This window comes from Tetrao urogallus (assembly GCF_951394365.1).
Source record: "Tetrao urogallus genome assembly, chromosome: 5".
Classification (NCBI taxonomy): domain Eukaryota; kingdom Metazoa; phylum Chordata; class Aves; order Galliformes; family Phasianidae; genus Tetrao; species Tetrao urogallus.
Genome location: NC_136818.1, coordinates 13420743 through 13433267, shown reverse-complemented (window position 1 = coordinate 13433267; position 12525 = coordinate 13420743). Strand labels below are relative to the sequence as shown.

Below are 12525 nucleotides of genomic sequence, written 5' to 3'. Positions count from 1 at the left end.
ATGGGGCAACAGAAAACAAAAGTCATCAAGAACATGACAGCTGCTTTCTTTCTTTGTTTGGGAGTTGTGCCTGCTCACAAAGCCACCTGCCTTCCCTGCACTGAAGCTTTGCTTCAATGCCCCTGCAGCTCCGCGTGCGATTTGCTAAAAGATCTGCCCTCCAAGAAACGTTTTAAAGTCTGTCATAGCTGCTACTCATAAAGACATCTTCTCAAAGCATTTATCCTTCTATCAGAACTTGGAAATATTTTCATTATCACAGGTAATCACAGAAATAAAACAATAAACGTTGCTTATGTTTCACTGCCTAAGTGTAACTAATGCCTCTGCCAAGTTCTGTTACAACTATAGCATGTGTTTTTTCCCTTCAGATTAAGGATATAGAAGTGCTCAACTGTGAATATGGCAAGAACACAATCAAATTCCTTCGCCTTCATAGAGAAGGGAAGAAGCACTTTGTTAAAGAAGTGGAAGTGTGCACACATCTCCGGCTGACTTCTGCTCATGAGTATTTGGACGGAAACAACTCTTTCGTGATACCTACAGACACCATTAAGAATATTGTCCTGGTGTTGGCCAAAAAAAAAGGGGTATCTTTTACTTTTTAGCTATCCTTGCTTTTCTTGTCTCTTCACTGGGAAGTGTTTGTTATGCAGCATTTTAAACAGAAGGACTCTAAGTAGCTTAGTCTCTTCTTAATTCTGTTAACTGTGCTCTTACCTCCCTCAGTTCCTCATACTGTAAAGAAAATCTGCAGCTCAAGTTCTCTCTCTTTTAATGAAATCCACATTCAGCATTACATCCAGGGACTCCAGCTCCCAAGCTGCAGAATGGGAGATTTTTAGCTGGATATGGATGTTTATTTGCAGCATTTGCTGCAAGCTGATCAAGTGAGTAGGCTCGCAGAACCAGAATTGAAAGAAATCTGTATTTTTAACAACATTGATCCTCCCTAAATATTTACAATTAGAACAATCTGCTCTTGTATGTGAGGTAATTGCTTCGTTCTAATAATATTCTTTGCTGCCTTAGATCTCAAGTATAGAACAATTTGCTATAGATATCTGCAAACACTTCATGACAACATTTTGCCAAGTGGCGTACGTCAAAACCTACGTTCAGGAAGTGCCATGGCAACGTCAATACCAGGTATCTGAAATACTAATGCATTCCCTTGGCTCGTGCTGGAGCCATTTGCCACTCTCTTACCCTGTTTTCCTGTTAAGGTGATGCTTTCTGCTTTCTGCATTTTAACTCACATGTCTGCTCTGGATTTTAGAACGGCGTTCCCCACATCCACTCATTCATACTTGTTCCTGATGGGATTCGCTTTTGCGAAGCTGAGCAGTGCCGGAATGGTGAGAAAAGACTTTGCAGCTTCCCCTGCTTCTCTGTAAATATTTCTGCTGATGACAGAAGGTGGCTTTAGGGACAGCAAAAGCCATGGCAGGGCTTACAGAGGAACAAAACCTCTCCAGAGATCTAAACCAAGGAATAATTTTATGGTCTAATTGTGTAGTCCTTGATCTCTGAGAGACAGCTAAAGAACAGCTGAGCATTGGCCCCACATTCCTGCTGAAAAAAAAAGAAGAGAAAGCCCGTGCAGGTTTCCAGTGCCTTTTGGCATAATGTTTTGTAATGTTCACAGTAATGTTGACAACTACTACATTTTTCTCAGCCTTGATATAATTAATTTTATCTTCTTGAAAAAAATTAAGAAAGAAACCTGAATGAAAAAAAAAAAAAATTATGCTTTCTTGAGAAGCTTCTGCTTCCAGTATATGAACTGAATCTAAATATTTCATCATCATGATAATTCTGCATGCAATTTTGCAATTTCAGCCTTTACAAAGGCTTTCTGAAAAAACTGCCTTTCCTTCTTAGTCTTTTCTTCATGTAGACCTTCAGTTGTTTCTTCAGAATTCCCTGCTTGGGTGAATAATAATCAGAAGATTTTCAACTCTGTTTTATTCTCCTTAGAAGTGAGCCTTTTCTATCTTTAGCATCCTCCCATGCACCTAGCAGCCAGACACATAAATTTACTTCTCTGTTAACCCTATGTTTTAACACTTTACTCATCATTAAAAGAAAACTTGTGAGGCTTAATAGTATTACAACCTTTTCTTTTTCTTCTTCTTCTTCTTTTTTTTTTTTTTTCTCCCCTGCACTATTTCAATTGATTGGAGGCTCAGAATTTTTTAAAACCTGAAAACATCAGAAGTAACTTAATCACAGCATTGCAGGGTTAGAAGGGACCTCTAAAGATCATCGATTCCTATTCTCAGTGGAGTTGCCATCAGATAACTGAAAAAACAGTACAAGCACAAAAGCTTCTGAAAGCACAGGGACATTCAGCTCTTTAAAAACTTTGTCTAGGTGTTATAGTTCTACCTAGACATCTACCCAGGCAGCATTTCATTAAAGCATTTGTTGCAAGCATTCTTTTCAAACAACAGTATGCATTTGAATATGAGATACTTCAAGGTACACTGGTAGTATTTGCATTACATTTGTACCCAATTATCTTATACCTGAGCAATGAAGTCATCAAGATCTGAAAAATCCAGTATATTCTGTTCAACAATATTGGGCAGATAAGATAAATCTTTAGATTCTACAAAGCTTTGGTGAATAATGAGGGAATGTAGTCAAAGTAATAGATAACACCTCCCTGGACCCATTCAAAAAGCAATGATGAATGTAAACAAGAAAATAAATGGATGAAATACAGTTTTAATCATACCCAGTAACAAGGTATTTAAACAAACAAACAAAAAAACACTCTAAACAATCATGTCATTTGGAAATATCCATCACAGCAAAATTACTTTCAGTATAACTTTCACTGAATCATAGAATGGCCTGGGTTGAAAAGAACCTCAAAGATCACCTAGTTTCAACCCCCCTGCTTGGGAGCCAAGACCAGGCTGCCCAGAGCCACATCCAGCCTGACTTTGAATGCCTCCAGGGACGGGGCATCCACAACCTCCTTCGGCAACCTGTTCCAGTGCGCCACCCTCTGAGTGAAAAACTTCTTCCTAATATCTAACCTAATCCTCCCCTGTCTCAGTTTAAAACCATTTCCCCTTCGTCCTATCACTATCCACCCTCATAAACAGCTGTTCCCCCTCCTGTTTATATGCTCCTTTCTTCAAAGGCAATTTAAGGACAAAGTGTGTCAGTCCTCCAAGTCAAAGGCAGGATTACTATGTGCCAGGCTTACTGAAGGATTAATTTTAAACTAGCTAGTGTGTGCATGAAGAGCACAAAGCAGCGGCATGGGCTTCAGCAGTGACCATCTATATGGGCTCTGGGTAAGTCTGCATGGTGTAAAGTTCCTCTTTCCCAAATTTGCATTTTTGGCAGCTCTGCTCAGTGAAATTTTCAATTATCAGTTTGGTGTAATCTAAATGACTGACCACATGAATTTTCTCAGCTGCCATCCAAAATGACAGAATAAAATGTTCAGGACACAACTGTTAGGTCTTCAGAAAATTATAATCCGCCCATGCAGCATTGATCTGCAACAGCTCATTTTATAAATAGTGGCTACAAGGAAAACACTGTCAGTTTGAACCTGTGGGTGGTATCTGTATTAATGCCAGTTCCTGCTAATTAGCTGAACTGCCAGCATTTGCATTGGCTCCTTGCCCTCGCGTTCTTAGGGATGCAAAACACAACAGGATGGATATGTAAAGTGAATTTCTGGCTGAGGCTCCCAGTCTTTGTATAACCTTCCTTTCAACACTTCTCCATGTTAGAAAAGGCCTCCCTTTACCTCTCCTGTGCACCACAGCACCAGTAGCCCATTTCATTTCCCTTTTGAGCAATTAGTGATCGATCCCCAAGTCGACATCAGTAAGAGCCTACCTGATATGCATCCCAGCTCCAAGGAAGTGAGAGAAGAGGTGTCCTCGATTCTCCACTGCAGGTCACTCAAGAAGATTCTCTTCTTTCTAGACTGAGCTCTGATTTCAGTGGCTTCTATCTTGTTTCTTGCCTTCTTGCTAACATCAGCACACAGAAAATAATTTTTAGAAGTAGTCAGCCTTGCAGCAGAAATGTGCAAGTCTTGGAGTAGTCACTACCTGATGGCTCCAGAACCGCTACTACAAGTGCACAAGCAGAGATCCTTTCTGTCTGCCTCTGAAAAGGGCTCATGCTATCGCATATTTCTGGCTCACAGGTCCTCTGGTTGTTTTTGCTGGAATTAAAGATCTGAAACTTATGAAGACAACACAGTCTGGATTTGAAGGCTTCTACAGAAATGAACACACCACGCTTCCTGAAAGGAATGACAGGATTTTATGTGGAGAGCTCTTCTGCAAGTGGTCATACGGCGAATGCAGAGATTTTGATTTTGACTGCATATGGTATATATAAAGCTTAATAATATTTATCACCCAATCTTTGATCCCAAAGTCCCTCTGTGCATTGCAGCAGGTTAAGGGCCAGACCTGCACCTGCCAAGCACAGCTGCTCCCGTAGGTCTCAGCAGAGGCTCTAAGCATTCAGTACTGGGGCAAAAAGCAATCCCTGCAGCTAAATCAGCTTCTGTCTCTAATGGTCCATTGGACAGCAGGATTTAAATGGACAGTCTGTAGCTCAATTCAGAACACTAAGAGAACAGCTTCACAACTCATTTGTTAAATATTTTTAACAAAACATTTGCTGGCAAGTATAGAGTTGGCAAGGGAGGAACTGGGAGGAGACAGGACAAATACATTGATCTTCTGTGAAATCTCATGTGCTTTTTCTGACAAAAAAGACAGAGAAAAGTAGAAAGAAAATGAGCACAGTAAAATATGATGGATCTAGACAGAAGTTTTGTAAGAACATGTTTTATCTCTAGGGCCAAAGTCCGGGAATGCATCCTTGAGGCCTTCTCAGGGCCACCTGACTGTGGGGAATATTCGCCCTCTTACCAGAAGACCATCAACTGCATCCAGATGTGTGTCCTCTCCCGAGTGTCACAGGTATTGTCTTTCTGTTGATGTTTTACTTTAACAATAGTAAACATCAATTGGTCCTTTGAGAGCACCAAAATGAACCAATCTCCTCTAGCAGTCTTAAGACGGAACTGTTTGGTGGTGCAGCTAGATGGTCTGAAAATCTATAAATGCTCTCTCAATTTCAATCCTGAGAATTTCTGCTTATTAGCTATGACAATAATGGGGGAGAATATTGCTGCATGCTTGGTAGGATATGAGTAAGTGTGAAAGCAACACCAAAACAGCGGCCACACATTCAATAGAATGCATTTATCAGCTGTGCATATTTTGGAGAAAGGAGATGTTGCTCTGTTCTTCTTCACACTGAGGGAAAACATCTCAAGGCTGTTGGCTGAGAAATATCACGATTCGTTGCTCTGTTTTCATATTTTCAGGTACAAGTCATAGAAGTCATCCTGAACAACACCTTTTATAATGTGGTAGACATGAAGGCACTAGGCTGTACCAATGACAAAGAAGTAAGTAAATGCTCCAGTTTGCCAGAATCGCTTCATAAATACACTGCCATAAAGCACAGCAGCATTTCTGCATAGAACACAGAGTTAAAGGGAGCAATTTCCCCCCGCCCCAGTAAAGCTCTACCTTACCACTAAAGGAGTTCTACACTAACTACAGGAGAAGAATGATTGCCTTCTTATGTTGCTAAGCACAGGAAAATGTTTTGGAGATCAGAGAGATCCGTAACAGATGTCTGAAAGAAATCATTCATTTTTATTGCATTACGATTTTAGTGATAATGTCAACTTGTGCAGGTCTAACCAAGTAGAATTAGTCTCATCATCCTTTCACATGTCCTGGCAATTTGAAATGCCAGTACAATATGCCTCTTCTTTCTACTCCACTGGCAGCGCTGCTGAGGCCAGTGAGGATCCTTGGTGCTGTGAGGTCACGAGCAGGTTAGCCAAAGCCGTAGACTTTATCTCTAGATGACAGAAGACCAGCATTCTAAGACTGCAGTGAAGGAATTGTTCTGTAGTCATTAGGAGCCAAAGCAGGCTGGTCCAGCAGTGGACCAGCTGGTATATAAACTAAGTGACAAATATTATATTAAATTATATAAATATATAAACATTATATATATTATATACATATAAACTTAACATCAAGCAGAATGACAGAGAAAGGAGCTACAATGTATTTTTTCTCCTTCTTCCACAGCTGCTTTAGCTGTTGGACAGGTTCAGCTGGAAGTTTGTTCTATTATCCTTACTTGACAGAGAGAAACTTGGTTACTTCATACTGCATTTGTTGTTTTGACAGTTCAATGGTCCGTAGGCAGCTTATACTCTGGCTTTCCTTTCAAATTGTGATTATCCTGCCACCCTATACTACTTTTGGCCTCTTGCAGGGACATTATAAAACTACTTTCATCTGAGATGACAAAATCTACCATTGAGGTCCAGAAAGGATGTCATGGACCAACACATGATTTTGAAAGGAGGAGAATAGATGCAGTTTCTTCTGTGATTGTAATGACACATCCTTGTCTCAGGCATGACATCTGTGTTCCTTCTCCACAGGTTCTGGTTCCAGTGGAAACTCCCTATGGTTCCTGTGCTTGCACGCTTGGCAGAAAGAAGTACTTAGAAGCACAAAGCCACATGATAAAAGATGAGAAGGAAAGTCAGTTTGGACTGGTAGCTGCTCAGGGAAAGTAAACCTCTTGGCTTCCCGTGTACATTCCTGATAAACTTGCAGTATGGCTTTCCTATCAGCATATACTTACTACTGGCTTCTTTCATATTGACTACTTTCCATTCTGTGAAATCCTAGATTGGGATTTCTAAATGATCCTCAGAAATTCAGATATCAGAGTATCTCCCTGGAACTCAGTGTGATTTGCAGACTAAAATCCCAGCTGGAAACATTATAGTTTTTATATTTTTAAATCAGCTATTCCCAGACTTAACAAATTTGATGATCTTTAAGACGTTTTTGACACACAAAATAAGCAACTATGTATATTATCTATTCATATTCCTTCAGTAAAATGAATATACAGGCACAATACCAGATGTTTCACTGATGTAACCTGTGCCAACCCCTTCATGCCACACTGATCTAGAGAGTTGAAGTTCTGACCCGACAACTGAGTGAGGAATCAGTCAGACACTGATTTCTTTGTGAAGGAAATAACAAAAAAATAAAAATCTAACATATCTTCTGTACAGCATGACTAGTTACAGCTGTTTACTAATTTCTCTGCATGCGTTTTGATTGCATGGCTGCTGCTGCTATTCATCAGAATATACAGTTACTTTATAATTACTTTTATATTAATCATTGAGGTGTTTGAGGATTTGGGCTATCTCTGTAATTTTAATTAAATAGCTTTCTTTGGTCTAATAATGTCACCATGACTTCAGAGCAGGCAGAAATCAACCTAAGTAACCCTATTATTCTTAGGAAGAGGCAGAAATACAGGACGCATTGAGATAAAACTACAGAACCAGCAATTCTCATCTCAGAAACGGCAGCTACCACATTTGCAATAGAAATCCTGCTCAACTTCTAACAGCTTCTAACCACTGCTTTCATTTTCTCCAAGTTTCACTGTCACAGAATTCCATGTGACAGAGACAGCAAATCCAGTTGGAAGTGCCCTAAGTTATGTCTGAAAACTGCAAATTGGTTGCCTTCGTGCCTCCTCAGCATTTCTCTGAGTACAGAGGGTAAGCTCAGAAATACTGAAAAAGAACATGTCCTGCACCATACCCCATGACAGGAACTTGCCTCGGTGAACAAGATTAACAGTTGTAAAGGGAAGGCACTGTTCACAATCCTGAGACAACACCTCAGAAACAACAGAACAAATGACACCACAGAGTGAATCTGCCCCAGATCTGCTGTTCTTTGGTCACTTGTTGATTCTGAAAGCTCCATTAGTGACACTGATAGGTTTTGCTGGGGATGTGCATTCTTACCTTGTTTGACTTGATTTGTATTGTACTTGTGGGCTTGGGCTTATGTCTTGCTACTTCTTCTATATTTAGGTGCTTATAATTTATTAATTTATCTTTCAAGGGCAAATAAAGAGCAATATTAAAAACCAAACAAGTCAGTATTTGACTCTTCGTGAAATAAGAAATAAAAATTTCTTACTTGCATATACATATAAACATCGTATGGAATGATATTTTAGTTCAGACAATTTTACCTCAAAAATGATCAGCATTGCTTCAAATGACAGTTCACTACCAATTGATAAAAACAAAAGGAAAAAAGGCTCATATTGCACATCTCAATCTTTAGCCCTTTTTAAGCAAAGCAGATCATTTATTCTGCTCTTCACTACCAACCTTCTTTCTACATGGTGAGAAATGACTTGCACTCAGTAGAAGGTTGTTTGTCATTACTATTAGTGCTTCATCTGTGGACTTACAAAGTAGTAATGGATTAAACTTCATGGCAGAACAAGGATGCAAAGAAGCAACTAGTTGTTGATTTAAATTATTCTGTAGCTAAAAGCACACATACACTCTTGTAATGTGGCTTCTATAGACCTCCACACACACGGACACTCAGCAGTCCTTACAGACAACTCAGCGTAGCCCCATCCAGCACTGCAAAACCTGAGTCATGCATGTGAACATATTCCTTCCAATGTAAGCATTTAGACAATAGGAAGCAGCCCAAATCTTCTATATGACAACTAGAATCAGATCACAGTGCGATAAATAATTCCTGAAAATGGGACTTAGCCACATTATTTGGGCTCAATCCCTGACCAAATTCCTTTTTATCTTCACAGAATGGCCAAGGTTGGAAGGAACCTCCAACCCCCCTGCCACATGCAGGGCCACCAACCTCCCCATTTAATACCAGACCAGGCTGCCCAGGGCCCCATCCAATCTGGCCTTGAACACTTCTAGGAATGGAACACCCACAGCCTCTATGGGCAGCCTATTCCAGCATCTCACCACTCTCATAGTAAAGAACTTCCCCCTGACACCCAACCTAAATCTTCCATCCCTCAACTTACAACCATTTCCCCTTTCAACTTAAAACCATTTCTACCTTCTTTAGATTTGGTCTCCATGATGGTCAGCAAACAGGAGGATCTTGGCTGCAGTATGTCTCCCTGTTCCTGTGCTGACTGGCAGCAGGGCAGGGGATTTGACTGTTGCTTTGCTCCTTCATGCTGCCTCTAGGAGATGGAGGAGTCTCTAAATTACCCATTCAGTGTGATAGCAGGGAGACCAGCAGCACTGAGACTACTGTCACTCTCAACCCAGTATCAGCTGAGCAATCAGACACTGGGCACCCAAAGCACAAAGTTGGCTTTTAACCAGGACCCCTGCATAGCTCTGCCACTATTAGAACCACAGTTCTGACATGGTATCCAGTACTGCCCATCAGTTGCTTTCTCATCTCAACAGCAGCTGTGTTTTCTGGAAGACAAATGGTCACTAAAAATAATCTGGCTTTTGCTTCCTCTTTCAGACTATACAGTCTTTTTAAAAAATATTTTACCTTTCTCTTACAGAAACAGCAAGGAATATGTAATGGACAAAATCAAGACAGTCACCTACACAAAGAAAATCAAAGAGTCGCAGGGATTGGAAAGGGTCTCTGGAAATCATCTAGCCCAACCCCCTGGTTCCTAGCACAGACTGTAGAGGCAAGTGGAGACTCCACAACCTCTGTGGGCAGCATTAGAAAGCTCAGAGAGCACTAGGAAACCACAATAAAGATCAGGAAAAGAAATGGTTATGGTTCAGAATAACATACTCCAAACTCCCTCCCATGCTTGCACTGAGCTTTCTGTAAGATCTCTACTTGTATGAACCAGTTCACAGTATTGACCAAGGGAAGAATACAATCTGGATGGTTTTTAATCCAATTCACTTGCTCATTAAAACATGTTAAAAGAAAGCACAGTACTCAGTAATCACCATACATATGTCATATTTATTCTCTGCCTTTTCTCTATCTTAGTGAATAGTTTTATCTCAATCCACAAGTTCTTCTTCGTTGTTGCTGTTTTTTTGTTTGTTTTTGTTTTTTTTTCCAATTCTCTCTTCCATCCCATTGGGAAGAGAGGAGTGAGCAAACGAGTGTGTGGTGCTTAGCCACTTGCTGGGTTAAACCACAGCAGTCATTAAAACACATTAAAAGAAAGCACAGTACTCAGTAATCACCAAATGAGTCCTCACAGCTGTACAGCAAAAATTTTTGCTTCCTGATGGAATGAACATCTTTTAATTTGATATCATCCATAGATCTACCAAAAAAACCCAAACCAAACCAAAACATTCAAATGGAGGAAAAGAGAATATTCAGTTCATCCTTTGGTAACATAGCATGGTGTATTCCACTCCAACAATTCTACAAATTCAGGGCAGGTAGGAATCTCCAGACAGCTACAGGCAGCTGCTTCACATAATTCTTCCCATAAGTAGATCTAATTCTGTATTAAAATAATTAGAGAAATTGTACGTGTAATTTTTCAGCTGCAGCCTCTGACTGGCCTGATAGTCTGTACCTGAAAATTCCCCAGGGCAGAGATGATTCTCTCTATTTGATTGAAGCCTTCCAGAAGATCTCTATTCCCAGTAGGTATCCCTGGCTGCTACCAAATTATAAACAATAAAGTTGTAACAAGAATTCAGACTGTGACCTACAAACCTGCTAGCAGATACCCAAAGAGAGCACAGTTCTCTGAGGGAAAGGAAGAGAAATGGTTAATACACCCCAGAATCCTATTACATATCTAAATAAATGTTTTACAGAGTAAAGGTTAGAAGCTATACAAGAAAGCACGCTGCTGTATAGTTTGTCATAGCACATGCCATGAGGTTTACCTATAGAGCAGATACATATGTGGCTTTATCCCCTTCCAGATGGCAATACTAGAAATATAAGCAACTCTCCTACCACTGTAGCATCCAAAGCTACCTTGCACTTGGCCAAATCAAAGTGAAGGCAGGACAACTACTTAAGGCAGGAGATTACAGGAGCTTCTCTTTGCTGTCACAGAATGTTGTCCCCATTTGGCTGAAATCACCACACCCCTACTCTCTCCCTTCCAATCCCATCACCGCTGCCTCCCAAACCATGTTCAGTTTTAGCACACACTCCCACTTATTTCCTGCTTCCTAGCTCATCTGCTAAGTCTCACTTATGCAACTCCACATCCCATTTTAGAGGTCATCACAAAGTTCTCTGGGCCAGAGAAGATGACAAGTCTGGACAGTGCTAAGCAGTACCTGTACGTTATCTCCCAGGCACTGAGGGATAATTCACTCTGCTGTAGCAGTGCCAGCACAGCACCTCTGAATCACTGACAGCTCTAGAAAAGGGTAAGAGAAGTGCAGATGTTACTGGTGAATGTAACCAATGCTTCAAATTCTCTCCTTCAGCAGTATGTAACACTGGATAAGAAAAAGCAAAAATAAAGTCTTTAAATATCTTGGTAGGTGGTGTTAAAAGTAATCACAGGAGCAAAGAATATGCAGAAGGTTTTGGTACTGTTTTAATGGAGAAGTAGGAAAAAAAAATAAAAAAAATAAAAAAAATCAGGAAATCCAATATAACATAATAAAGAAACAGAAAGTAAAAAGATCTATAAAGTAAACTGAGTTCAAACATAAGCAATGCTTTATTGGGTTATAGCAAGCAACCTATCAAGGAGGGAACTGGTACAAACAGATTGAACAAGACTCTCTCTTTTAACAGAGATGTATGGTGACAAGACAGCTTCTTTTAGTTTTTAAAACAAGTATTCAAACTGTTAAGTAAAGCATTAAAAAAAATAAACCATTACAACACCAATGACAGACAATATTAAAAATGTGCAGGTTTGTTTAACAAATTTCTGCATAATGTTAGAAAACAAGTTATCATAAATTAAAAAAGAACGATCTATTTCTTTTGTTTGCAAAGCAACACAAACTTTAAAAACCAACCATACTTTACATAGAGCTACTGTTAAAAACAGGTGAAAACAAGCTGAAAATTTAGAAGACAGCAAAAAATACACAACCCAGTTTCACCTGTCAGCGACACCTTCTGCTATCGAAGGGGTTATGTTAGTTTTATGTACAGCTTTAAACATTGCGGCATACCACAAATAAACCTTAATAAGGTCAAAATAGGACCCTCTGCAAAAAAGGGTGAGTTGGCAAATGTCAGTCCCATCCCAGAATTACAAGTAGTAATAGTTTTAGTAGGTCTTTATTGTACACCAGAAGATACTTCCAACGGTTTATCTCTCCCAAAGATGCACATAAACTTTATTTTATTTTTCTTCTGTTTGTTTGATTTTTTGGTATTTAAATAATGATATTAAGAACACGCTGGCTCAAAAATGAGAATGACATACCTCCCTTTTGTTCTGGATACAGTGATGTAGCTATTTCAACATGCTCACTGACAAACCCTAAAAGAGAAAATCATTATGCACTATGTGAAAAATACACACCACCTCTCTCAATTCAGACTCAGTATACATTATATTGCCAACTCTATCCAATAGGATAAATATCTAAATTTGGTTTAAATTCTTAATATA

The 12525-nt window shown here is 39.6% G+C and overlaps 1 protein-coding gene across 1 annotated transcript; it reads left to right on the top strand.

The window, feature by feature from the left end:
- LOC306946461 (uricase-like) lies at window positions 1–6670 on the top strand (the record flags this gene model as incomplete). The annotated part of the gene is made up of 8 exons (XM_079535494.1): window positions 1–177; window positions 372–590; window positions 1033–1149; window positions 1280–1358; window positions 4187–4373; window positions 4853–4976; window positions 5387–5470; window positions 6533–6670. The coding sequence occupies 8 exons, from the start codon at window positions 1–3 to the stop codon at window positions 6668–6670; spliced, it is 1125 nt and encodes a 374-aa protein (XP_079391620.1).
- Between the last annotated feature and the right edge of the window lie 5855 nt (window positions 6671–12525).